The sequence below is a fragment of the Macaca thibetana genome, chromosome 7 (assembly GCF_024542745.1).
Source record: "Macaca thibetana thibetana isolate TM-01 chromosome 7, ASM2454274v1, whole genome shotgun sequence".
NCBI lineage: Eukaryota > Metazoa > Chordata > Mammalia > Primates > Cercopithecidae > Macaca > Macaca thibetana.
Window position 1 is genome coordinate 149,434,079 of NC_065584.1, and position 27,610 is coordinate 149,461,688.

General features: G+C 43.3%; 1 protein-coding gene across 2 annotated transcripts; it reads right to left on the bottom strand.

Annotated features, from left to right (window-relative positions):
• SPG21 (SPG21 abhydrolase domain containing, maspardin) lies at positions 1-27,610 on the bottom strand. Of its 2 annotated transcripts, none has more exons than XM_050796019.1 (9): positions 27,592-27,610; positions 21,452-21,538; positions 17,023-17,184; positions 12,637-12,717; positions 10,763-10,908; positions 6,734-6,842; positions 5,855-5,962; positions 2,233-2,373; positions 1-715 (listed from the first exon to the last, which is right to left on the bottom strand). In XM_050796019.1, the coding sequence occupies exons 2-9, from the start codon at positions 21,512-21,514 to the stop codon at positions 599-601; spliced, it is 927 nt and encodes a 308-aa protein (XP_050651976.1). In that variant the 5' UTR covers positions 21,515-21,538; positions 27,592-27,610; the 3' UTR covers positions 1-598. The 2 variants fall into 2 exon arrangements, with proteins under 2 accessions (XP_050651976.1, XP_050651975.1); XM_050796018.1 differs by lacking the exon at positions 27,592-27,610 and adding an exon at positions 26,557-26,868.

Sequence of the window (27,610 nt, forward strand, 5' to 3'; positions counted from 1 at the left end):
TCAGTGAAACTGAATTTTTATTCCAAATGACTGTAATAGCTAGAAAGGCAGTAGCTAACACTCAAAACAATTTGCTTAAGTGTAAATTAAAAGCAGCTGATTTGCAGGAGAGCAAACAGTGGGGTAGTGGCCATGGCACTCTGATCATGGTTATATCCAAGAAAGCATAAAATAACCAATGTCCCAATATGCAATCTGGATGTGCAGCATTTACAGCAAACAACATAAAAAGAAAGAAAGAAGAATGGAAAAGAAAAGAAGAAAAAAACACCACAAAGTTCCAAACCTCAGAAGTTAACATTCATTTAAGAACACAGTGGTGAAGACTTTTGGTAGCAAAATTTGCATGGTTCTTAAAATGGGAATCTTCGAAAGTACTTCTTCAAATTCAAAAGCTAAGAAAACCAAGAGGGAACACTTGCTCAGGCTTAGTGGAGCTGCTGCCTGTCACGAAGATGACCATCAGTCCTACTTCCCAGACACAGTGAGAACCGGTGAGCCTGACGAACCTGAAGGAAAAGGCCGGCTGGCAGGCGCTGATGCCACTGACTATACGAGAACACACCGGGTCAACTCATCATTGACAGCGAGACCCACACTACTGCTCCTCCTGGTTGATGCCAAGGCTGCCTTTCTGTACCTCAAGCTCCTCGGCACTGACCATTGATGGGTCAATGGCTGCGTATTTGGTTCCATGGAATTGTAGCAAATGTATCTGTTGAAATGCAGAATCATGATTTTATTTTATTTTATTTTTTGAGCTGGAGAGTCACTCTTGTCGCCCAGGCTGGAGTGCAGTGGTACTATCTTGCTCACTCCAACCTCTGCCTCCCGGGTTCACCCAATTCTCCTGCCTCAGCCTCCTGAGTAGTTGGGATTACAGGTGCCTGCCACCACGCCCAGCTAATTTTTGTATTTTTAGTAGAGACAGGGTTTCACCATGTTGGCCAGGCTGGTTTCAAACTCCTGACCTCAGGTGATCCATCTGTCTCGGCCTCCCAAAGAGATGGGATTACAGGTGTGAGCCACCGCACCCTGCCAGAATCATTATTTTAAATAGCTGCATTACAGAGTAAAATGTATACTGCCCTCTATAAAAAGTTTGGTAGGAAAACATCACCATAGTAGACAAATGTCTTATACTTCTAAAATTTACAGACTAATACATACTAAATAGAGAAAAGTCAAAGAATTTTTTGAAACTACATTTGGGATCTTTGTTCCTCACTCCCTGAGCAGTCTCCCTGAGTCCCTGCAGAGTCTCCTGAGACATCTTAGACGGTGCATGCTCATGAGACGTTTACCCTTCCCTTCCGCTGAGTTAGGTCCTTCCAATCTTCTGCTACTGTGACTAGTGCTGCTATGATGAATATCTCCGGGCATCAAGTTTTCCTGTTTAGGATCCTGTCTTTAGGACCCTGTCTTCTATAAGGGGATGACAGGATCAAGGAATATGACTGGTTTTTTAAGGCTCTTGATTCTTCTTGCCAAATTGCCAGGGCACTCACCCTTCACTGCTATTCTATTATCCATTTAGTTAGAGTATGAAGGGATGGTGTTTGTTAGTGCTTTTTTTTTTTTTTGAGATGGAGTCTTGCTCTGTCGCCCGGGCTGGAATGCAATGGTGTCATCTCGGCTCACTATAACCTCTGCCTCCAGGGTTCAAGAGATTCTTCTGCCTCAGCCTCCTGAGTAGCTGGGACTACAGGTGCACGCTACCATGTCCAGTTAATTTTTTTGTATTTTTAGTAGAGACAGGGTTTCACTATATTAGCCAGTCTGGTCTTGAACTCCTGACCTTGTGATCTGCCCACCTCAGCCTCCCAAAGTGCTGAGATTACAGGCATGGGCCACTGCGCTTGGCAGGGTTTTCTTTTAGTGCATTAAAATTAGATCAAGAAGTCACTTCACAGGACTCAGATTGACCCCATTTAGGTCGGATGTCTTGCTCTGACGGAATTCACTATGTCCAGAGGGCAAGGTCACATCATACCAATGGTAACCTCAGTGTGTGAATGCAGGCCTGCTGTCCTTAGAAAAGGGATCTCTAATACACCTGTTCACATTATCTTACAAATTATAAATGTAAACCACTTTTATCAAGTCAATGCCTCATTCCTACAAGGAATTCTGTAGTTCCCTGATTCCCTTACTAGTCCATTAAAAAAAAAGGCTTTATGTTGCAAACGTATGTTGGGCTCAGAGTGCTCTGGGTTTCAAGCTAGGCCTTACCTGTACATAAAGATTCACCTCTGCACTTCTGCACAGGTATGGGAAATTGCCTCCTGTTTTCAGGTGAGCTCTTCGGGCATTAGGATACAGCTTGTACATTTCTTCTTTAGCTTCAGTTGAAAGTGCACTCTGATCAAACACCTTTAAAAAAACATAAAGCTTCAGCACCATAGGAAAGGTAAAACACACACACACATACACAAAGCTGTAATCGATTGGTGTTTTAATATGTTCTTTTCACACTATGGAAATGCTACCCTAAGTATTCCTTTCATATGAAGAGACAATTCTGAACCCCTAGCAGCCTGAACTACCTCCACTGCTGATCCCTGGTGACTTCTAAGTCCAACCTAGGACAATAGCTACAGATTTCGCTGCAGAGCATCTCCTGCATTCTTTTGGTGGGGGGAAGTTCTTTTTCTTTTTTTTTTTTTTTTTTGAGATGGAGTCTTGCTCTGTCGCCCAGGCTGGAGTGCAGTGGTACCATCTTGACTCACTGCAACCTCCACCTCCTGGGTTCAAGCGATTTTCCTGCCTCAGCCTCCTGAGTAGCTGGGATTACAGGCATGTGCCACCATACCTGGCTAATTTTTGTATTTTTAGTAGAGACGGGGTTTCACCATGTTGTCCAGGCTGGTCTTGAACTCCTGACCGCAGGTGATCTGCCCACCTCAGCCTCCCAAAATGCTGGGATTACAAATGTGAGTCACCAGGCTCGGCTGGGGTGGGGGGAAATTCTACCATGAACTTCCTTTTTCCTCAAATATAGCTAAGTAGATTAACAGAATAATAGAGAACAATCATTGCAAATGCCAATAAATTTCAAAAAGATCATGAGGCCCCCAAAGAACTTTTTACTTTTATTATTAACTTAAAGCAACAACCTAAGTCATTTAGGCTCAGTGAAAAAAATTCCAAAAAAATGTAAAGAGTATAAGCTACTCTTTCTTGGGGAAGCCAGTTTGCAGCATATGATTCTAGACATTTTTCAATACCCATATACATTTATGTTTTTACATGCAACAAAATTTTTCAAAAAGTAAAAGAAGCAAAAAGTATTGTACACTAAATATACCATACTAAATCTGTATGTTTAAGTGCATCTCCAACTAAAACTTATAGGCCGTTTTCAGTGACCATGAACCCAGGGGGTGAGCACAGCTTTGAAAGAAGAGCAAGCAGAGCAAATGTCCTGTGAGGACCATTGAAAAGCTTGTTCTATGTTACGGTAAATGTTAGAATGCAGCGATTATGGCAGAGGATAAGAAGTTGTTTACAAGCTAATAAGAGATAATTTCCTGACAAAAACCGATGATTAAAAATACCATATTTGGCTGGGTGCAGTGGCTCATGCCTGTAATCCCAGCACTTTGGGAGGCTGAGGTGGGCAGATCATGAGGTCAGGAGATTGAGACTATCCTGGCTAACATGGTGAAACCCCGTCTCTACTAAAAATACAAAAAATTAGCTGGACGTGGTGGCGGGCGCCTGTAGTCCCAGCTACTTGGGAGGCTGAAGCAGGAGAATGGCATGAACCCGGGAGGCAGAGCTTGCAGTGAGCTGAGATTGCGCCATTGCACTCCAGCCTGGGCAACTGAGCGAGACTTCATCTCAAAAACAAAAAAACAAAAACCATTATTATTTGAATTTAGGAACAAATCCATTTATAAGGCAAAATAATCATATATTTTTTTTTCAGTAAGTTGAAACCATAGTGAGATACCAATTCACATCCATTAGGATGAGTACCAACCAAAAAACCAGAAATAAATGTCCAGGATATAGAGAAACTGGCACCTTTGTGCATTGTTGGTGGGAACATGAAATGGTACAGCCACTGTGGAAGACAGTATGGCGGTTCTTCAAAAAGTGCCATTCTACTTCAAACAATATGTCCAAAAGAATTAAAAGTAGGATACATCTACTATGTACCTACAAAAATAAAAAACAAAAAATTATTTTTTAAAAATAATTTTAAAATAAATAAAAAAGAATTAAAAGCAGGAACTCAAATATACATACATTTTTTGACAGGGTTTCACTCTGTTACCCAGGCTGGAGCACAGTGGCATGATCATGGCTCACTCCAGGCTCAGGTGATCCTCCCACCTCAGCTCCCAAGTAGCTGGGATCACAGGGATGTGGCACCATGTCTGGCTAATTTTTTTTATTAGTAGTAGAGACAGGGTCTCCTATATTGCCCAGACTGGTCTCGAATTCCTGGGCTCAAGCAATCATCCTGAGTCAGCCTCCCACAGTGCTGGGATTACAGGTGTGAGCCACTGTGCCCTGCCCAAACATACACTTTTATACCAATGTTCATAGAAGCATTATTCACAATTGCCAAAAGCTGAACACAGCCCAAGTATCCACTGACGGATGAATGGATAAACAAAATGTGGTATAAACCAACATTGGTTTTATTGGTGGATATTATTCAGCTTTAAAAAGAAATGACAGGCTGGGCGTGGTGGCTCACGCCTGTAATAGCACTTTGGGAGGCCCAGGCAGGCACATAGTTTGAGTCTCAGAGTTTGAGTCCAGCATGGGCAACATGGTGAAACCCCATCTCTACAAAAAATTAGCCAGATGTAGTGGGTGTGCACCTGTGGTCCAAGCTGCTCAGGAGGCTGAGGAGGGAGGATTGTTTGGGCCTGGGAGGCAGAGGTTGCAGTGAGCTGAGATTGTGCCACTGCACTCCAGCCTGAGGAACAGAGTGAGACGGTTTCAAAAAAAAAAGAAATAAATGACATTCTGACACATGTATAACATTTCAAGATAAGTCTTGTGAAACATTATGCTAAGTGAAATAGCCGCACAAAAGGATAAATGTTGTAGGATTCCACTTATATGAGGTTCCTAGAATAGGCAAATTTTTACAGACAGAAAATAGACTGTTGCTTATCAGAGGCCGGGGTAAAAAAGGGCACAGGAGTTATTGTTTAATGGGTATGGAATTTCTTCTTGGAATGATGAAAATGTGAAAATGGTGATGGTTGCAGAACTGTGAATATACTTAATGCCACTCAACTATGCACTTAAAAATGGTTAAAATGGCATATTTGTAACATTTATTTTACCACAATGAAAAAATAAGCAAGCTTTTGTGGTAATTAGACTATGGAATTCTTGATTCTCCACTCTTGTGAAGCACCTTCTCTTTGCTGCCCATATATGTAATGGCTAAGGCGCAGTATCTATTAATGAGAACAGCAAAAATACATCAAATGGGTAGACTCCCTTGTTTAAATTTATTTTGATTCATTTTTATTTTTATCTTCTCTAATAAATAGAAGACAGGGTCTCGCTATGTTGCCCAGGCTGGTCCTGAACTCTTGGACTCAAGCAATCCTCCTGCCTCAGCCTCCCAAAGCGCTGGGATTACAGGCATAAGCCTCTGTGTTCAGTCTATTTTGATTTCAATGGTGTTATTCCTGCCAGAAAGAAATCCAAGATAAGCAATAAACAGATTATTTTGGAATTGAGAAAGCTGGAGGGTAAAAACAAAAGCCAAGGCAGCATTTGAAGAGGTACATTGAAAGTTATCAAATAGTTTTTTAGGAGATCTTGACAGACACATTTTAAAAAGCAAAGCAGCTATTTTACTTAAAAGGAAGCTTACATCCATAATGGTTACAGGGATGTCCCGAATTTTATGAGGTTCCACATAGGAATTTTGACAATTCAAGGTAAGTCTTGAAGCCAGTTCACTCTGACCCAAACTTTCTAGCTGCAGGAAGAAACACAGGTAAAGTTTTTGAAATAATTTTATTTTTCACATTTACATTAAATCCACAGACAACATTTGTGCTTATAAAGGTGGTATCATCTGTGGTGGGGCCAGAAGAGTCACCAGTGAGGAACCACAACATAGGTGAGAGACCATGAACTGGGCTTCTCAGGAGGTGGTGGCATTTTTCTATTCTGGAAACCTGGATACAAACCAATGAAACCTGGCCTTCTATAGCTCTCAGCCTACACTGCCTACTCCAGCCAGGTGCCCATGGGCAGCAAGCCAATTCCTGCTGCTCAAAGGTGACAGATACATGTGTTTTTTTTTTTTTTTTTTTTTTGTATGTTTTTTAAAGATAAACCTTTAAGGGATCTTAGAGCTAGAAGAGACTTGAGAAATCATCTAGCCCAGGAGTTCCTAAATGCAAGCCAACAGACCTGGTTCATCAGATGTACCTGGTGAGTAAAGGAAAAGACTGAAGTAAAAATAGATTCACAGATCCCATGCCCAGGGATGCCAGATGGATGGTCTGCTGTGAGGCCTTACAATCTATATTTTTGAAAGCTTCCCTAAGTGATTTTGACAAACAGCTGGTGGGAAGCACTAATGTAGACAAGCCCTTACCAGCAATAATATCTGCTCAGATGTATTAATCTGCTTAGCAAATACCTCTAACACATACTTGTGAGACAGATCTGTCTTCTGGAACCAAGTAGATGTAAAAATTCCCAATACAATGTGTCCCCACCCCAATGTCATGATCCTTACCCTGTCTACCATGAAATCAATGGCATCAGCCATCATAGGGTCCACCGGGCCAGATGAAAAATTTCCAAGAACTATTTTTTTGAGCATAAATGCGGGCATCAGCCAAAAGCTGTAAAACACAAAGACTTTATAATTTAAACTTCCGAGACTACACATGGCAAATATTCATTGAACATTAAAGCTTTGTATTAGCTTAGGATCTAGAAATAAAAAGTCCTAATCCCCTCCTCCAAAGAGCTCAGCATTTGGTTTTTATACACACTTTCCCAAGTTTCCAAACAGTTATGGGTTCATGTAATTAAACTTTTATTTGAGGATTTAGGATAATTATAAGTGATATTTCAAAATACATTTACTGAGATAGACATCCTGATGAGTCCAAGATTTTTTTTTTTCCTAACTGGCCCTATTTCCAAGGATTAAACTATTTCCTTTGGAAAACTGAGCATTAAGAGAAATATTCTTTCCTTCTGGTTGATATTATCTTTTTACTGATAGATATTTCAAAATAGATTTCAAAAATCCCAATTTGAAAGTTATTGCAACTCCCCAAATTTGCTACTATTAGATTCAACTTGGCTAATTCAAGACAAATTGATATTTAAGGATTTATTTTTTCAATTTATTATTGTTATTATTTTTGGAGACAGAGTCTCAGTTGCCCATGCTGGAAGTGCAGTGGTGTGATCTCAGCTGGCTGCAACCTCTGCCTCCCGGGCTCAAGCAATTCTCATGCCCCAGCCTCTCGAGTAGCTGGGACTACAGGTGCATGCCATCACACCCGGCTAACTTTTGTATTTTTAGTAAAGATGAGCTTTTGCAATGTTAGCCAGGCTAGTGGCAAACTCCTGGCCTCAAGTGATCCACCCACCTCAGCCTCCCACAGTGCTGGGAACACAGGCGTGAGCCACTCCTGGCCTCTTTTTATTTTTTCATTGAAACAATTAAAAAAATATTTTTAGAGACAGGGTCTCACTCTGTTGCCCAGGCTGAAGTGCAGTATTGTGATCATAGCTCACTGTAGCCTCAAACTCCTGCTAAGTGATCTTTCCACTTTGGCCTCCCAAGTAGCTGGGACTACAGGCTCGCACTACCAGGCCTGGCTAATTTTTAAAAAATTCACTGAGCCGGGGCCAGGTGTGGCTCACGCCTGTAATCTTAGCACTTTGGGAGGCCATCCTTGCTAACACGGTGAAACCCTCTCTCCACTAAAAATACCAAAAAATTTTTAGTAGAGGCTGAGGCAGGAGAATGGCATGAGCCTGGGAGACGGAGCTTGCAGTGAGCAGAGATCGTGCCACTGCACTCCAGCCTGGGTGACAGAGCCAGACTCCCTCTCCAAAAAAAAAAAAAATTTACTGAGCCAGGTGCAGTGGCTCATGCCTGTAATCCAGCACTTTGGGAGGCCAAGGTGGGTGGATCACGAGGTCAGGAGTTCAAAACCAGCCTGGCCAAGATGGTGAAACCCTGTCTCTTACTAAAACTACAAAAATTAGCCAGGGGCTAATTTAGCCAGGCGCCTGTAATCCCAGCTACTCGGGAGGCTGAGGCAGGAGAATCACTTGAACCTGGGGGGTGGAGGTTGCAGTCAGATCGTGCCACTGCACTCCACCCTGGGCAACAGAGTGAGACTCTCATCTCAAAAAAATTTTTTTTTCTGTAGAGGCAGGGTCTTGCTATGTTGCCCAGGCTGGTCTAGAACTCCTGGACTCAAGCAATGCTCTTACCTCTGCCTCCCAAAGTGCTGGGATTATAGGTGTGGGCCACTGTGACTGGTCAGATCTTTATGGATTTCTATATATGATCTTTAGTTTATATTTATTCCATTAATTTCAACTGTTAAGAGCCATCTTGGAGGGTAAACACTAATTTCTCTAAACCTATGATGAAAATTACTTAGATGAGGTGCAAACTACCTTCTGATGCTTATTATCATTGGGACAGCCTTGCTGGAAGTTGAGTTTCCCTCAAAAGGAACACTGAGTCACCTTCCAGTTAACTCTCTAAGTTCTCTCCCAGCCCCATCACTTTCTTATCTTTTGAAGGTGATGAGGTCTAAGTACGCTCTGTAAGGGGTAGACCCTGTTGGCTTTGCTCACTCCTGTATCCTCAGCGTGTGGCACACAGTAAGCACTCAGATACTTGACAAAAAGCAGCTCGTGTGCCAGAGCACAAACTGAATGGGGGCTGTCTTGGCAGTCTAACAATTAGAACAGCAATAAAAATCACCAAAAATAATGAGCATTATTTAGTGCATTATCTGGACAGGAAGGATTTGTAAAGTAGCTAATGTATACAAGAAATTGTTGCATGAACACTGTAACTACTAAGGTAACATCAGAAAAACTAAAAAATATCAGAGTGCAATCTTAAGTAGATGTGAAAACAATACTTCCCTATACATTATTTGAAAACACTGATCATACAGATGTGTTTAGTCATTGGGCTTTTTTTTTGAAATAGGGTCTTGCTCTGTCACCCAGCCTGGAGTACAGAGGCATGATTGTGGTTCACTGCAGCCTCGAACTCTTGGGCTCAAGCGATCCTCCTGCCTCAGCCTCCTGATTAGCTAGGACTGCAGCTGTGTACCATGGTATCTGGCTAATTTATTATTATTATTATTTGTAGAGCTAGAAGTATTATTATTATTTGTAGATTTCTTTCATTGCTAGCAAGGCGAGGCTCCAGCCTTTAAAAAAAAGTCCTGTGGCCAGCTGTATGGCATCATAGATACCCATCAATTACTTAAAATGATAAAAATCAATGAAAGGATGGCTCCTAGGAAACAAGTACCCCCCTGGCTGCTCCTGAAGCATTTCCACCATTTCTTTTTTTGGTTTTTTTTTTTTTTTTTTTTGAGATGGAGTTTTGCTCCTGTTGCCTAGGTTGGAGTGCAATGGTGTGATCTCGGCTCGCCGCAACCTCTGCCGCCCGGGTTCAAGTGATTCTCCTGCCTCAGCCTCCCGAGTAGCTAGGATTACAGGCATGCACCACCATGCCCAGCTAATTTTGTATTTTTAGTAGAGACGGGGTTTCTCCATGTTGGTCAGGCTGGTCTCAAACTCCCAATCTCAGGTGATCCAGACATCTCAGCCTCCCAAAGTGCTGGGATTACAGGTGTGAGCCACTGCACCCAGCCTCATTTCCACCATTTCTATCTTTTGGAAGAACAGACTAATATCAAGGGTCATGATGTGCAGAACATCTGTTGACAGACCAAATGCTCTAGTCTTTCCATTTGGAGAACATATCTCAAGGAAAAAAATCGGTAAGGGAAAAAACCCAGTAATTTTTACAAAGATTTACTGTAGAATGTGATGAACAATTGGGAAAAGTCAAATGCCTAATAAAACTATGTCAGTCAATACACGGAACTGTTTACACAAAATAATAAGTGGGATAAACAGAACATGGTATTAGTTATATAGAAGTACTGAATAGAAACAGCAAAAGTGTATTAATGAATAGAAACAGCAAAAGTGTATTAATGAATATTAAACAAAATTTAAAAATTTAGGGTAATAAAGCTGAATTTAGAGTTCATTCAATTCTTTCCTTTTGTAAAGGTAATTGTTTCTAATTTTAAAAGTCAAGAAACAGCTGGGCACAGTGACTCATGCCTGTAATCCCAGAACTTTGGGAGGCCAAGGTGGGCAGATCGCTTGAGCCCTGGAGTTAGAGACCAGCATGGGGCAACATGGCAAAATCCCATCTCTACAAAATAATACAGAAATTAACCAGGTGTGGTGCCACGCATGCCTGCCTGTAGTTCCGGCTATTTGTGAGGCTGAGGTAGGAGGATCGCTTAAGCCTGGGAAATAAAGGCTGCAGTGAGCTGTGGTTGTACCATTGCACTTCAGGCTAGGTGACAGAGCAAGATTCTGTATCAAAAAAAAAAAAAAAAAAAAAAAGCCAAGGAAGTTGCAGAATATAGAAGTAGATGTAAGCCTTCCCTTCCTAATATACCAAACACTCAAAAGCCAACATTTTCAAAATTTCACTGAACAGAAATAATAATTTTGTTCTTACCTGTTTGCAGTCCAAGTTTGGTTGAAGATAGAGGTGTCACTGAAGGAATTGCAGAGGATTAGGGAATGGACTCTAGGAGATTTGTGAGTATATTCAGCAAATTTCTGGGCCAAAAAGCCTCCCAAAGAAGCGCCAAAAAGATGAACCTAATTATAAACAAATATGAGGCAGATCCTAAAATACTGATCAATCTTGAACATGAGTATTAAAAAGTTGCTTCAATTAACACTAACCACAGAATATGTTATCATTAGCCAATACACTAAAATATTTACAGCAGCTAGAAATTTAGAAAATATTGTATTTAAATGCAATTTACACAGTCCATCAAGATAATACAACTCTGCATCCAAGTTATATAATTTAAAAAAATATCATTCACAGATTGCATTAGAAAACAAAACCAGACCAGGCGCAGTGGCTCATGCCTATAATCCCAGCACTATGGGAGGCTGAGGCAGGCGGATCACGAGGTCAGGAATTCAAGACCAGCCTGGCCAGCATGGTGAAACCCCGCCTCTACTAAAAATACAAAAAACTAGCCAGGCAAGGTGGTGCGTGCCTGTAGTCCCAGCTACTCAGGAGGCTGAGGTAGAGAATCACTTGAACCCGGAAGGCGGAGGTTGCAGTGAGTCGAGATCGCACCACTGCACCCCAGCCTGGGCGACAGAGTGAGACTCTGTCTAAAAAAACAAAAAAAGAAAGGAAAAAAGAAAACAAAACCAAGCCAGGGAAATATGGCAAAGGCCTGTACACTAAAAATACAAAAATTAGCCAGGCATGGTGGTATGTGCCTATAGTCCTAGCTACTTGGGAGGCTGAGGTGGGAGGATTGCTTGAGCCCAAGAGGTTGAGGCTGCAGTGAGCCATGATTGCATCACTGCACTCCAGCCTGGGTGACAGAGTGAAAGACTGTCTCAATAAAAAAAAAAAAAAAAAGAAAAAACCCAAAACCATTTAGTGGTTTATGTCTAAGAAAACTGTGATTCAGTAATTTCACCCCTAAACATATACCTAAGAGAACTGAAAACATATGTCGACACAAAAACTCATACATGAATGCTCATGGCAGCATTATTCATGACATCCAAAAGGTAAAAACAACCCAAATGTGCATCAGCTGATGAATGGTTAAACAAGATATGGCATATTTATAAAAATATGATTTAGTTGTAAAGAGAAACGAAGTATTGATTCTGGCTTCAACATGAATGAACCTTAAACTCATAATGCTAAGTAAAAAAAGCCAGTCAAAAAGACCACATATATGATATGATTCCACTTATGTAAAATATCTAGAATAGGCAAATCCATAGAGATAAAAAAGTAAATTAGGTTGCAGGGCTAGTAAGGGGGAAGATGAGGACCGACTGCTAATGAATATGAGGCTTTTGGCATTAAAAAAATTATAAAACATTGACTGCAGTGATGGTTGCACATACCTGGGAGTATACTGAAAAACATGGAACTGTATACTTAAAAGGGTAAATTACATGGCATATGAATTATGTTGCAATAAAGCTATTACTAAAAAATAAAAGAGGGCCAGGAGCAGTGGCTCACGCCTGTAATCCCAGCACTTCGGGAGGCTGGGGTGGGCGGATCACTTGCGGTCAGCAGTTTGAGAGCAGTCTGGCCAACATGGCGAAACCCCATCTTTACAAAAGACACAAAAATTAGTCAGGCATGGTGGCACATGCCTGTAATCCCAGCTACTTTGGAGGTCGAGGCAGGAGAATCACTTGAACCCGGGAGGCGGAGGTTGCAGTGAGCCGAGATCGTGCCACTGCACTCCAGCCTGGGTGACAGAGTGAGACTTCATCTCAAAAAATAAAAAAAAATTGTATGTATGTAATTAGTTTCAGGGTACTCACTTTATCCAATTGTAAATGGTCTAAAAGTTTTCTGAATCCATCACAGAACTCAAGATGGTCCCAATAAACTGGATACTGCAACTGAAATAGTAACAATAATTTTATTTTAAAAATCATAAAAGTAAAAATGCAACTCATGTATTTGAAAAACTTAGGACTCAAACAGTGGCATTTCTCGTTTGCTCAAGCGCTGCTCCTTATTCAAAATATGTAAAAATAAGCTCTCACTTTTTACGAAACTTCATAATTCACATTTTATCTAACAGACCAAATTAAAAGAGTATAAAAAGTAAGCACATTCTAATGATATTATGTGAGTAACAATTTCAATTCCCATCAATTTCCTTTCTAAACAGCTGAAAAAGTCTGGGGTTTAAGGATGAATATACCAGAACCCATCCCAGTAAAGAAATATGGTTTTCTCTTAAATCTAATTTCATTCAGAATTATAGCTCAGGAGAGATGGAAACAAAATTTGTTCTAAGGAGAGCTCCCTCTCTTTTTGGTAGCATTTCTTTAAGGGGTATTCAGTAAAGTTGTTCCTCTTCTTTTAAATGACTTAGTTACTCTATTTCATTTATTGTACTTTGGGGTGTTTGTTTCTTGAGACAGTCTCCTCTGTTGCCCAGGCTGGAGGGCAGTGGCGCGATCTCGACTCATTCCACCTCTGCCTCCCGGGTTTGAGTGATTCTCCTACCTCAGCCTCCTGAGTAGCTGAGATTACAGATGTCCACCACCATACCCAGCTGATTTTTGTATTTTTAGTACAGACACAGTTTTGCCATGTTGGCCAAGCTAGTCTCAAACTCCTGACCTCAAGTGATCCACCTGCCTTGGCCTCCCAAAGTGTTAGAATTACAGGCACGAGCCACTACACCCAGCTTGTTTTTGAGATAGGGTCTCTCTTTCTCTCACCCAGGCTGGAGTGCATTGGCACAATTGTAAGCTCACTGCAGCCACAACCTCCTGGGCGCAAGCGATGCTCCCACCTCAGCCCCCCAGTAGCTGGAATCACAGGCATGCACCACCATGCCTGGCTAATTTTTTTATATATATTTTTTGTAGAAATGGGGTTTTGCCATGTTGCCCAGGCTGGTCTTGAACTCCTGGGCTCAAGCGATTTGCCTGCCTCAAGCGATTTGACTGCCTCAGCTTCCCAAAGTGCTGGGATTACGGGTGTGAGCCAACAGAAGTACCATGCCAGGCTATTGTACTTCTGTTTGTGAAAAAGAAGTATGGTACTTGACTATATGTAGCCTGTCTATTAATGCTGGCAATGATGAGGAAAAAGAAGTACAAGTCACAAACTCATTTCTAAGGGACTCAGGTTTGTCCCCTAAGAATTCCTTTTTTTGTTGTTTGAGATGGAGTCTCACTCTGTCACCCATGCTGGAGTGCAGTGGTACGATCTCAGCTCACTGCAACCTCTGCCTCCTGGGTTCAAGCGATTCTCCTGCCTCAGTCTCTCAAGTAGCTGGGACTACAGGTGTGTGCCACCATGCCCAACTAATTTTCTTTCTTTTTTGTATTTTTAGTAGAGACGGGGGGTTTCACTGTGTTAGCCAGGATGGTCTCGATCTCCTGACCTCATGATCCACCCACCTCGGCCTCCCGAAGTGTTGGGATTACAGGCGTAAGCCACCGCGCCTGGTCAGGAATTCCTTTTTTATGTACATATAAAACCCACTGGCTGGGCGCAATGGCTCACGCTTGTAATCCCACCGCTTTGGGAGGCTGAGGCAGGGGAATCACTTGAGGTCAGGAGTTTGAGACCAGCCTGGGGAACATGGTGAAACCCCATCTCTACCAAAAAAATACAAAAATTATCCAGGCATGGTGGCAGGCAGCTGTAATCCCAGCTACTGGGGAAGCTGAGGCATGAGAATTGCTTGAGCCTGGGAGGTGGAGGTTGCATGAGCCGAGATCATACTACTGCACTCTAGCTGGAGCGACAGAGCGAGTCTCCGTCACCAAAAAACAAAAACAAAAACAAAAACAAAATCCCAAAAAACCTCGTCTAACAGGCTTATTGTTTAAGCACTTAGGTTCATTTTGTTACTGATGAATCACTGGAATGGATACTGCCAAATGAATTATGGGATCATTTTAGATTTGATGTATGACTTTTATTATTAAAATTCTATTTGTGGGTAAAACTTCCACCATGCCAAGAAAGAATGGGGAACCGATTCTCCCTAGCAGAAAGTTTGAGAATTTGAGTCAGATGATAGCCTAAAAGAAAGGGGATGATATTTTCATGGAGTCTTTAATTTATAAATATCTGTGCCCACACAGGTGACAAAATTATACACAACTTAATACATACAAACAAATGTGTTCAAGCAGAACTGAAGAAACCTGAATGAGATTGGTAGATTGTAGTAATATCAATATCCTGGTTGTGATATTGTACTACAGTTTTGCAAAGGTTTGGCGGAAACTGGGGAAATGTGTAAAAAGGATATTTCTCTGAACTATTTTTTACACTGCATGTGAATCTACAATTACAACAAAAAAAAATTTAAAAAGGTCTGTGCATTGTAACTGCTAGATACTAACAAATATCAAATAAGTTCCACAACCTCATGGAGCTGAACATTCTGATCAAGACGCTGTTGACCTTTTCTTGATTAACTATCCTCCTAACGAAACAGGGAAAGCCCACATCGAGAACCTTGAGGGCAAAGAAGAAACATCCAGCCAGAAGCCAAGGCTCTCATGATCTGCCACTGTGGAGCGAGAAACGCTGTTGGACAGCACTCCCAAGTGGGACGGGCACCTGCAGGCTGCTTGGCTCCCCCTCCCTGGCTGATCAACAGGGGCCACCAAAAATGGTAGTGTCATGTCTCAGGCTGAAGAGGGCTTGGATGAGGGCAGTTCCTACCCTGTTCTAGAATGCTGTTTGTGAAGAGGAATGACTGAAAGTCTGAACAAAGGAGGATTATGTTGCAGAGGCTCAAACATGTCATGTGACGAATGGTTAAAGAAGCTGGAGAAATTAAGCCAGAGAAGAAAAGACCCAGGAGAAAAGCAGCAGGTGGTGGTGATGATAACTGTTTTCTCAAGTAAGAGATGGGCTCTCAGGAGGAAGAGGAACTGATTTCTTTTGTGTGGCCTCAGTTGGTGGTAACCTCAGTAGAACTTTCAGTTACCTTCCAAGAGAAGACATGTGACATGCTTTTTCACCCCTTCAACAGTAAATAACACACACACTAACAGCAGCACTCCCACCAGGAGTACCACTTACAAGTGAATACTGCAGGCGACTGCCAGCTAAAAAGGCTGTCTCCTTCCTGGGAAATTAGGAGACCAATGTCCTGACCAACCTGTGTCGTTACAGTGGAAGCATGCAAAAAAAAAAAAAAAAAAAAAAAAAAGAAAAATCAGTCACCAGGAAGAGTGCCTTTCCCACACACTTTTCTCCCAGAGAAGACTCAAGAATGATCAGTGGGAAACTGGATTTAGACCAAACTCGGCTATAAAGTAATAATCATAAACAAAAAACTTCCTAACCAAATGCTAACATATGAGCTAATTAATGAATCTCACCTCAAATATCAAAGATTTACACGAAAAGCCAGCTTTTCAGTCACTTGTGTGTTAGCTAATCCCTTTGTTGTCTAATATTCCATGCTCAGCAACCCTGGAAGCAGTGCTGTGATAAAACGAGGAGCAGAAACAGAGCCAGGAGACAGAGCTCAGTTCCTCCCTCCACCACTTACTGGCTGTGTGAGCCAGACCTCAGTTTCTTCATCTGTAAACAAGGACAACACTTCCAACCACTCCGAGTTGAGAGAAGGGCGTCAGGAGAGAATGCACGTAAACGCTGGGCATGGAGAGGCTGCCAATAGAGGTTTGTTCCTTCTGAATCTCTGTGTGACTGTGGACTCACACCAGCCTCCTTCAAAAGGCTTCATCTCACATATTAAAATAGGCAAACAATATCTTTCCTCAATTAAAAAAAACTGCCCGGCCGGGCGCAGTGGCTCATGGCTGGAATCTCAGCACTTTGTAAGGCTGAGGCAGGTGAATCATGAGGTCAGGAGTTCGAGACCAGCCTGGCCAACATGGCGAAACCCCGTCTCTACTAAAAATACAAAAAATTAGCTGGGCATAGTGGCGGGCACCTGTAATCCCAGCTACTCAGGAGGCTGAGGCAGGAGAATTGCTTGAACCTGGGAGACGGAGGTTGCAGTGAGCTGAGATCACGCCACTGCACTCCAGCCCTAGGTGACAGAGTGAGACTCCGTCTCAACAAACAAACAAACAAACAAACTATGCCTATTACTATAGCTGATCAGAGACAGAAGCACACACACACACACACACACACACAAACCCACAAAACGTCGGTCTACATTTTAATACTGAATCAGTAATACTTACAGCGATAACCCGGTAACCCCATCCAGTCAGAGCCAAAATCTGCCGGAAAAAGACATCTGCAGTTCCACTGACAGGGGGCAGGAATATGAGAGGACACCTGATACTTCGGGGGCCTGCATCATAGAGCGACCATATCTTACTGTCATCATCATCTACGATAATCTGGAGGGAAATTTAAAAGAAAAAAGTGGAAAATCTTATAAATTCACTTTTTATGTTATTTTACACTATCATTTCACTGACAATTTTAACACTACTGCCTTGTTTGTTACAAGGTAACCTGAAGCTCACACCAGATTAGCATGCATGACAGACTCCTCTAGTCTCCTTTTCTTTCCTCAGGGCTAACATATTCCACAGAACTACTTAGAACTACTTTATAATCTTCCAGGGGGCTGCTGCTCTATTTCTCTGTTTTCTTTTTTTGACAGAGTCTCGCTCTGTCGCCCAGGTTAGAGTGCAGCCGCGTGATCTCGGCTCACCGCAACCTCCACCTCCCAGGTTCAAGCGATTCTTGTGCCTTAGCCTCCAATGTAGTTGGGATTATAGGCATGTGCCACCACACCCAGCTAATTTTTGTATTTCTATTAGAGACAGGGTTTTGCCACGTTGGCCAGGATGGTCTCGAACTTCTGACCTCAGGTGATCTGCCTGCATCAGCCTCCCAAAGTGCTAAGATTACCGGCATTAGCCACCACACCTGGCTGCTTCTCTCAGTTTCTACCTTTCCCGTCCATCCACAACAATAGGAAGAAATCTATTTTGCTTAACATTAAACAGTGAACTCTATACAAGACATCTTATTTCTTCCCACATTTCTGGTTGTGTGTGTGTTTAAGAATGTGTCTGTACAAGGAGGGCAGTCTGCAGTCATTCTGCAGTGCTGACCCAGAGGACTGGCTGGGATGTGCAGGGTCAGAGTATGAACAGGGGAGCTGATGGGGAGACAAGGCTCCTAGCTCGTGTCTCTATCCATCTGGATAGGTGGGTAGAGACAGCACCAGCTCAGGAGATGCTTCAGGAGCCTCTCTAAACCAAGCCTTTGGGGAGTTGTGGGGGAGACTCTGCTACAGAAGGGGAACGAGGCAGGTCTATGTGTCACTCTCCTGGGAGAATACATCAAACCAGTAGGGGTTAGGGAGTGGCACAGAGAGAAACTGGCTTTTTGGTGAAAAGCGGGTAGGAAGGAGGAAGGTAATCAGAAACCTTCCTGATGGAGTGGTTCTTGACCCAACATGACGGGGAAATAATGAGCACTGGAAGAGCTGAGGGGGCCGGGCATGGTGGCTCACGCCTATAATCTTAGCACTTTGGGAGGTCAAGGCAGGTAGATTACCTGAGGTCAGGAGTTTGCGACCGGCCTGGCCAACATGGTGAAACCTTGTCTCTACTAAAAATATAGACATTAGCTGGGTATGGTGGCACATGCCTTTAATCCCAGCTACTGGGGAAGCTGAAGCAAAAGAATCGCTTGAAACTGGGAGGCGGAGGTTGCAGTGAGCTGAGATCGGGCTCCAGCCTGGACAACATAGCAAGACTCTGTCTTAAAAAAAAAAAAAAAAAAGAAGAAAGAAAACAATGTGCTGAGGGCCAGGCGTGATGGCTCACGCCTGTAATCTCAGTGTTTTGGGAGGCAAAAGGCAGGACTGCTTGAGGCCAGGAGTTTGAGACCAACCTGGGCAACATAGTGAGATCCCCATCTCTACAAAAAATGAAAAAATTAACCAGGTGCGATGGTACACACCTATAGTCCCAGCTACTTGAGAGGCTGAGACACAACAATCGCTTGAGCCCAGGAGTTCAAGGCTGCATTGAGCTATATGATCGCACAACACTCCAGCCCAAGCACCAGAGGGAGATCCTGTCTCTCTCTCTTTTTTTCTTTTTTTTTTTTTGAGATGGAGTCTCACTCTGTAGCCCAGGCTGGAGTGCAGCGGCACGATCTCGGCTCACTGCAACCTCTGCCTCCCAGGTTCAAGCAATTCTCCTGCCTCAGCCTCCCAAGTAGCTGAGATTACAGGCACGTGCTCCCATGCCCAGCTAATTTTTTGTACTTTTAGTTGAGACGGGGTTTCACCATATTGGTTAGGCTGGTCTTGAACTCTTGACCTCATGATCCACCTGCCTTGGCCTCCCAAAGTGCTGGGATTACAGGCGTGAGCCACTGCACCCAGCCCAGATCCTGTCTCTTTAAAATAAATAAATAAATAAATAAATAAAAATACAACAACACTCCAGCCTGAGCAACAGAGGGAGAGATCCTCTCTCTTTAAAAAAAAAAGAAAAAGGAGGCCGGGCGCGGTGGCTCACGCCTGTAATCCCAGCACTTTGGGAGGCCGAGACGGGTGGATCATGAGGTCAGGAGATCGAGACCATCCTGGCTAACACGGTGAAACCCCATCTCTACTAAAAATACAAAAAAAAAATTAGCCGGGCGCGGTGGCGGGCACCTCTAGTCCCAGCTACTCGGGAGGCTGAGGCGGGAGAATGGCGTGAACCCGGGAGGCGGAGCTTGCAGTGAGCCGAGATAGCGCCACTGCACTCCAGCCTGGGCGACAGAGCGAGACTCCGTCTCAAAAAAAAAAAAAAAAAAAAAAAAAAGACAAAGACAAAGGAAAGAAAAAAAGGCAAGCTGAGGCAGCTCAGCAGAGTCTGGCAAATGTTAAGTGTCCTAGAAGTATTAGTTATTATTATTATTCACTGCATCCTAGTTTAATTTTTGTTTTCTCTGACTTTTGGTGGTATTTAGAAAAGTACATTAACTGCTTGAACATTTGACAATGCAAATCAGTATTTGTTCTACTTTTATATTAAAAAACTCAAGGCCTCCAGGCTCTGTTTTCTGAGAGCTCCTCACTAGCAGGGCTATGGACTCCACAGTGTCACTGTGTGCATGGCAGCACACTAACCAGGGTCACTCACTGGCATCACTAGGAGCAGACAAATGGAGCAAGGCAAAGTCCACAGAGGCCTCACAGTTCCCCTTTGGACTTCCGCAGGTCACAGATGGTGATAATGTATCTCATGCTCATGTTTTTGCCCTGTACATTTTGCCACTCACTTTTTTGCTTTTTTTTTTCGAGACAGGGTCTGGCTCTGTCACCCAGGCTGGAGTGCAGTGGCACGATCACAGCTCACTGCAGCCTTGACTTCCTGGGCTTAAGCAATCCTCCCATCTCAGCCTCTTGAGTATCTGGGACTATAGGCGTGCACCAACACGCCCAGTTAATTTTTTCTAGTTTTTGTAGAGAAAGGGTCACGTCATATTGCCCAGGCTGATCTCAAATTCCTAGGCTCAAACAATCCTCCTGCCTCCGCCTTCCAAAGTGCTGGAATTATAGGTGCATAGCACCACACCTAGTTAATTTTTTCATCTTTTTATAGAGACAGGGTTTCACTATGTTGCCCAGGCTGGTCTCAAACTCCTGGCCTCAAGTGATCCTCCTAGGTCTCTAAAGTGCTAGGATTACAGGCATGAGCCATCACAAACAGCTGCAAAAGATCTTAAGATCACTGGATTCTAACACTTCTGCAAGGGAATTAGCAACGGTTTTACTCTACTCAGTGACTTGAATTGCCTTTGTCTAGTGTGATCCCCAAACTCTGGGATTAATTTGGGAAGCAGAGTCAATACTCAATGGCAATGTAAGTATTTAGGACTTTCAAACATCCCAGGAAAATAAAGCTTCCAGAAGATGACTGTGGCAGAATGAGTATGTCACTGCAAACAGAAGCTCTGTAACGTGACCCCATTCTTAAATCTGAGGAACAGGAATATAATCTGACTGTACTTACTATATAGTTGCTATAAACTTTCCACTAAACTATATAGAAGAGTACATACATACCTGCTTGCTTGTATATATAAAAGCAATTGTAAAAAATGAGTACAGGCTGGGCGCGGTGGCTCATGCCTGTAATCTCAGCACTTTGGGAGGCCAAGGCGGGTGGAGGAGTTGTGGTCAGGAGTTCGAGACCAGCCTGGCCAACATGGTGAAACTCTGCCTCTCCTAAAAATACAAAATTAGCTGAGTGTGGCAGCGCATGCCTGTAATCCCAGCCACTTGGGAGGCTGAGGCAGGAGAATCGCTTGAACCTGGGAAGCAGAGGTTACAGTGAGCTAAGATCACGCAGTACACTGCACTCCAGTCTGGGCGGCAGAGCGAGACTCCATCTCAAAAATAAATAAAAATAAATAAATAATAAATAAATAAAAATGACTACAGTTATACCTGCTTTCACTCTAAAATGAGTCTCAAAAGTTGACTGTACGTGACAGGGAAGGGGTGAACTTCATCCTCTGCAACCCAGAGTCATGAAACTTGGCAGTAACCTTTACTCTCAAACACTACTAAGACATGACATCTAAATCACACACAAAAACAATACAAGATTTTGCAAATAAGAGGTATAGTAAAACCATACATACCTTTTTAAGGGGAACTGTACCTCTAAACCAATTATAATCAGGAGAGACTTTAATCTCTCCCATGATTAGCTGAAATGGAGGTTAATCCTGAAATAAAAGCATGTGATATTTCATGTCAAGAATTCATGTTTACATCAGAACTAAATGTAGAGTCTGATCTAGCTATACCAACAATATTTTAAAGAAGAAAACCAAGGAAACTGCCTATTTTTCAGTATATACTCAAACTACAGAAAAACAATTTGGTGAAATACTACAATCACAGAATCAGAAGGGCGCTTTTTTTTTTTTTTTTTTTTTTTTTTTTTGAGACAGTCTCACTCTTGTTGCCCAGGCTGGAGTGCAGTGGTGTGATCTCGGCTCACTGCATCCTCCACCTCCTGGGATTCAAGTGATTCTCCTGCCTCAGCCTCCTGAGTATCTGGGACTACAGGTGCACACCACCACACCCAACTAATTTTTGTATTTTCAGTAGAGATGGGGGTTCACCATGTTGGCCAGGCTGGTCTCGAACTCCTGACCTCAGGTGATCCACCCACCTCAGCCTCCTAAAGTACTGGGATTACAGGAGTGAGCCACCGTTCCGGGCTACCAGAGGAGCTTTTAAAGAAATTATTCCAACGCTCTTAGTTCTTCCAGAAAAGGAATCTGGTCTAGAAAATTTTAAATGACTTACCCGAGATCACATGGCAATGCTAGGACCAGATGTGAGACAACCTTTTCTGACACCATACTTCCTAACTTAGTTCTCAACTGCAATACCATCAGCTATCTTTTGACATAACCTTAAGAATCCCTTTAATAAAGATGCTCCTGTCTGATTATAGGGATAGTCCATGCTAGAGAAAGGAGTTGATGTTTTTTGACTTTTTAAATTTTTGAGACAGAGTCTTGCTCTGTTGTCCAGGCTGCAGTTCAGTGGCACAATCACAGCTCACTGCAGCCTTGACCTCTGAGGCTCAAGCGATTACCCCAACCTCAGCCTCCTGAGTAGCTGAGACAATGGGTGCACACCACCATGACAGGCGAATTTTGTATTTTTTGTAGAGATGGGGGCCTCCCTATGTTGTCCACACTGGTCTCGAATTCCTGGGCTCAAGCAATCCTCCCATCTCACCTCCCAAAGTGCTGGGATTACAGGTGTGACCCACCACACCTAGCCTAGAGAAAGAACTTTAAATTAAGCCTGCTTCCTGATAAATTCACAATACACCATAAATCTAACTGTAATTGCACATAACCAGAAATTCACATGTAGTTCCTTTTTTTTTTTTTTGAGACAGAGTCTCACTCTGTCGCCCAGGCTGGAGTGCAGTGGCGCGATCTTGGCTCACTGCAACCTCCGCCCTCCGAGTTCAAGCGATTCTCCTGCCTCAGCCTCCCGAGTGGCTGGGATTAAAGGCTCTTGCCACCGCGCTCAGCTAATTTTTTGTACTTTTAGTAGAGACAGGGTTTCACCATCTTGGCCAGGCTGGTCTTGAGCTCCTGACCTCATGATCCATCCACCTCATGATCTTTCGCCTCCCAAAGTGCTGGGATTACAGGCATAAGCCACCGTGCCCGGCCTACATGTAGTTCTTAATACAAAATACAGACAAATTTGTCACTCATATGGACATGATTAAAAGTTACACAGGGTCCTCTGAAAGATCCATAATGTAAACCTGAAGGCACTGTAAGTAGCAACAAAATGAAACATTCGCCTTTAGGAAAAAATGTGTAGTCTTTTGTTGTGAGCTTAGTGACTTCCGGTTTTCATAGCTCTGTGATCTTAGATAAGTCTTGATCCTTTTGGAGTTTGTTTTCTCATCTATGACTATGTTACTACTGTGTCCCCAAAGCTCAGATCAGTGCTTGGCACATAGCAGGCATTATCTGTTGATGAAATGAATAACTACATTCTAAGAAGAATGAACTGGGCCATCCTCCTAACCCTGGCATCTGTGAGCTTTGGTCTAGCTGAACATCCTCAACTAAAAGGCTGCCCCTCTTTGCTCAGGCATCTGTGCTATGTCATAACAGGAAACTGAAATTATAGTTCCCTGTTGCAGATTCTTATTGCCAAGTGAGGAAATTCCACCAGGAAGAATTCAAATATTTGCTTTGTACCACTTCCTCTACCTCAAGAGCAAGCCTTGATCCTAGCACGACTAACATGAGGTTGAGACTCCAGGACCTAACTCCCGGGCTGACTCTGAACTGTTGTTTTAGAGGGAGTTCTCTAGACTGGCAAGGAACAGGGATTCTAAACTCAATGGAACTCTTCCTTGGTGGCCCTCGAGATCTGCTCCCTCAGGAACACAGAACCCTCAGTAGACTCAACTGTGACCTTGGAGACATACTAAGCTGAACCCCGAGGAGACAGCAGATGTAGACATTCCAACACTAAACTTGATTTACAACCTTGACATTGTGATGATGGTCTCTCCTCTCAAAGCTAAGATGGTAATTTTAGAGAAGTTTGTTAAAATCATAAGTTGCTTCAAAGTACTAAGAAAATCATCATCCAGTCTTACACTGAAACTTAGTGTGCACAGATAGTTATTCATACTGAAATAAAGAAAATAATTCTTTGTATATCCATTTTATCTTAAATATTAATATGTTAAGGCCAGGCACAGTGGCTCATGCCTGTAATCCCAGCATTTTGGGAGGCTGAGGTGGGCGGATCACGAGGTCAGGAGTTCAAGACCAGCCTGGCCAAGATAGTGAAACCCTGTCTCTACTAAAAATACAAAAATTAGCCTGGCGTGGTGGCATGCGCCTGTAGTCCCAACTACTTGGGAGGTTGAAGCAGGAGAATCACTTGAACCCAGAAGGCAGAGGTTGCAGTGAGCCAAGATCGTTCCACTACACTCTAGCCTGGGTGACAAAGCGAGACTCCGTCTCAAAAAAACAAAAAAAAAATATGTTAAAAAGTTTTGCCAGGCACGGTGGCTCACGCCTGTAATCCCAGCATTTTGGGAGGCTGAGGCAGGTGGATCACCTGAGATCAGGAGTTCAAGACCAGTCTGACCAACATGGCAAAACCTCGTCTCTACTAAAAATACAAAAAAAATTAGCCAGGCATGGCGGTGGCCGCCTGTAATCCCAACTACTCGTGAGGCTGAGGCAGGAGAATCGCTTGAACCCAGGAGGCGGAGGTTGCAGTGAGCCAAGATTGCACTCCAGCCTGGGTGACAGAGTGAGAGTCCGTCTCAAAAAAAAAAAAAAAAAAAAAAAAATCTAAGCCATTTTAAGTATAGGCTTTCTCTAAGCTGATTATAACTTTTAATTGAAAGCAACTAGCACATATACTTAATTCTGGAATATTTTCTACCTGGACAGACTTGAAATACTCCTATATCATCTAAATACTTCTTAATGGAGACATTTCCTAGTATTGCATTATTAGAAACAATCTACTCTAAAGAAGGGAAAATAAAAAACATGTTTAGCAAATAACATCTACTTAACAGATTTATAAAACACCTTAGCTAACTAAAGCCAGAAAGTGTGCTTCTAGAGTCACAAAACGGGATAAAATAAAACATTCATAGCTTTGGAATCAGTTGCAATGCACAAACCAAACCACCATACAAATACACACAGACACAGGCACACATATTCACGTGGTCATCCTCTTCTTTCCCATAGCAGTAAATAGAAAGATGTTCCTTACCAACAGTTTTCAGAATAATTCACAACCACTTCACTATGCCAACGTGTTAAAAGTAATCTTACAAGATGGAGAGATTCCACTCCGCTGTGACTAAATTTTTGTAGAGACAAGTAATTTTAACACTTGTGCTAGTTTGGCAGTACACGAAAGGTAAAATGGATACCAAATGTTGCATCTGACCAACTGACGTCTAAGGAAAAAAAGATCACTGCTGCAAAGGGAAAGCAGCTGTGAGTGGTATGAATAGGAAAGTTTGTTCTCCTAGCTCTCTTTCATCCACCAAGGGGGTATACTTTTCCAAGTCATAACAGGAATATTCTGTATATGGCAAAGGTTAACTGAGATTGTGACCAAACTGGTCAGTACTGAATAAGAATGAATGTAGACCATGAGCTCAAAACTGATTTGATCTCTCATGATTTTGTTCCTCACAAAAACAAAAGCACCTGTTCATGCTGGTGGGAAAAGGACCACAGTATTAGCCTCAATCTTGCCTAAGGAAACCCCTCTTCAGGGTGTGCTGTGGACTCCCTGTCTTCCCTGGCCCTTGTGCTGCTGGACAATAAAAACTGCCAGTTGTGGCTGGGTGCAGTGGCTCACGCCTATAATCCCAGCACTTTGGGAGGCTGAGGTGGGTGGATCACCTGAGGTCAGGAGTTTGAGACCAGCCTGGCCAACACGGTGCAGCCCCATCTCTACTAAAAACACAAAATTAGCCGGGCTTGGTGGCGCATCCCTGTAATCCCAGCTAAGCAGGAAGCTGAGACAGAAGAATCACTTGAACCCGGGAGGCAGAGGTTGTGGTGAGCCGAGATCGCATCATTGCACTCCAGCCTGGGCAACGAGAGCGAAACTCCATCTCAAAAAAACAAACAAAACAACAACAACAACAACAACAACAAAAACAAATTAGCTGGGCGTGGTAATGGGCGCCTGTAATCCCAGCTACTTAGGAGGCTAAGGCAGGAGAGCTTGAACCTGGGTGACGGAGGTTGCAGTGAGCTGAGATCGCACCACTGCACTCCAGCCTGAGTGACAGAGTGAGACTCTGTCTCAAAAAACAAACACACAAAAAAACCTGCCAGTTGTGACTATGCCCCTATCGCTCAGGGCTTCAACAGAACCTGCCACTTTAAAGTCAACAAAATCACCTTTATCAATGTTTAAGTCACATAACCAGCATAACTAGTCAGAGGTTTCTGCTACTTTATTTCAATCTATAGTTGACGTGCATTATGGACAATCCGTGATTATAAATATTAGCCATGACAAAATATTAGAAGCGGAGAGTCTCTGGGTGATGCAACTGGCTTTTTAATGCACCTCTCCATCCCTCACCACAGAAGTACACAGCTATCCTTTTCTTAGATCTCTTCAGGGGAGAGCTATCCCTCTTTTCTTCATTGCATTATCTCTAAACCTTACAGGAGGAAAAGCTGCCTACCTGACATCTGTGACATCTCTTCTCACGCTCTTGGTATAAAAACTTTTGGAATTTGGACACAGCTTATTAAGTTACTCCTCAGTGGCTGGGCGCAGTGGCTCACGCCTAGTAATTCCAGCACTTTGGGAGGCCAAGGCGGGCGGATCACGATGTCAGGAGATCGAGACCATCCTGGCTAACACGGTGAAATCCCCTCTCTACTGAAAATACAAAAAATTAGCCGGGCCTGGTGGCGGGCGCCTGTAGTCCCAGTTACTTGGGAGGCTGAGGCAGGAGAATGGCGTGAACCCGGGAGACAGAGCTTGCAGTGAGCCGGGATCGGGCGACCGCACTCCAGCCTGGGTGACAGAGCGAGACTCCGACTCAAAAAAAAAAAAAATTAAAAAAAAAAAAAAGTTACTCCTCAATTTGTTGAATCTTTGTGCCAAAAGGAGCTGAACCAGTGTAGGTGGAGACAAAGGAAGCAGCATAAATGTCTAACTTATAACTCCCCAGGAAAACGAGAAGAGGAAAAATGAGACACTCCGGTCCCGCTCTGTTCCTCATTCCCCGTTCACAAACCTCACGCCTGGCCCACACTCAGCAACAACAAAGACATCTGTCACTTTCAGGCCGAGATGCTGTCTCCAAAATTACTGACCTCTGCTCAGAGTTCTTAAAAGTTTGCTGAGAAAAAAAAAAATGTCCCTGGGCTGCAGTCGTGTAGCCCGAGGATGGGTTTACAGGAGGATGCCCCGGTTAAGCCCTCTGCCGCCCCCACCTCCCGCTGGAGACTCATACACAGCTCCCCGCCAGTCCCACCGGTGACAGCCACACAAAGGCAGGGTCGCAAGCACACCGACCACCCCACAGCCCACACTCGGCCCCAGACACACACTCACAAGGGCACGTGATCACGTGAGTGGTCACATGGACCGGCCCACTCAGAACATACTCACAAAGTCACATCAACCAAAGCAGCCACGCGCCATACACACACCTACAACCCCGCATACCGCACACCCAGCCGCTTCCCAGAGCTTCGCCCACCCTCACCTGCCGTGGCCGCCCCCAC

What these genes read in the sequence shown, in the direction of transcription:
- SPG21 (XM_050796019.1), bottom strand. Translation starts at nt 21,514, where the DNA reads ATGGGAGAGATTAAAGTCTCTCCTGATTATAATTGGTTTAGAGGTACA. An exon ending in GTACAGTTCCCCTTAAAAAG is followed by an intron (nt 17,185 to 21,451) that starts GTATGTATGGTT and finishes ATTTCCCTCCAG; the next exon opens with ATTATCGTAGATGATGATGA. An exon ending in GGGGTTACCGGGTTATCGCT is followed by an intron (nt 12,718 to 17,022) that starts GTAAGTATTACT and finishes TTACTATTTCAG; the next exon opens with TTGCAGTATCCAGTTTATTG.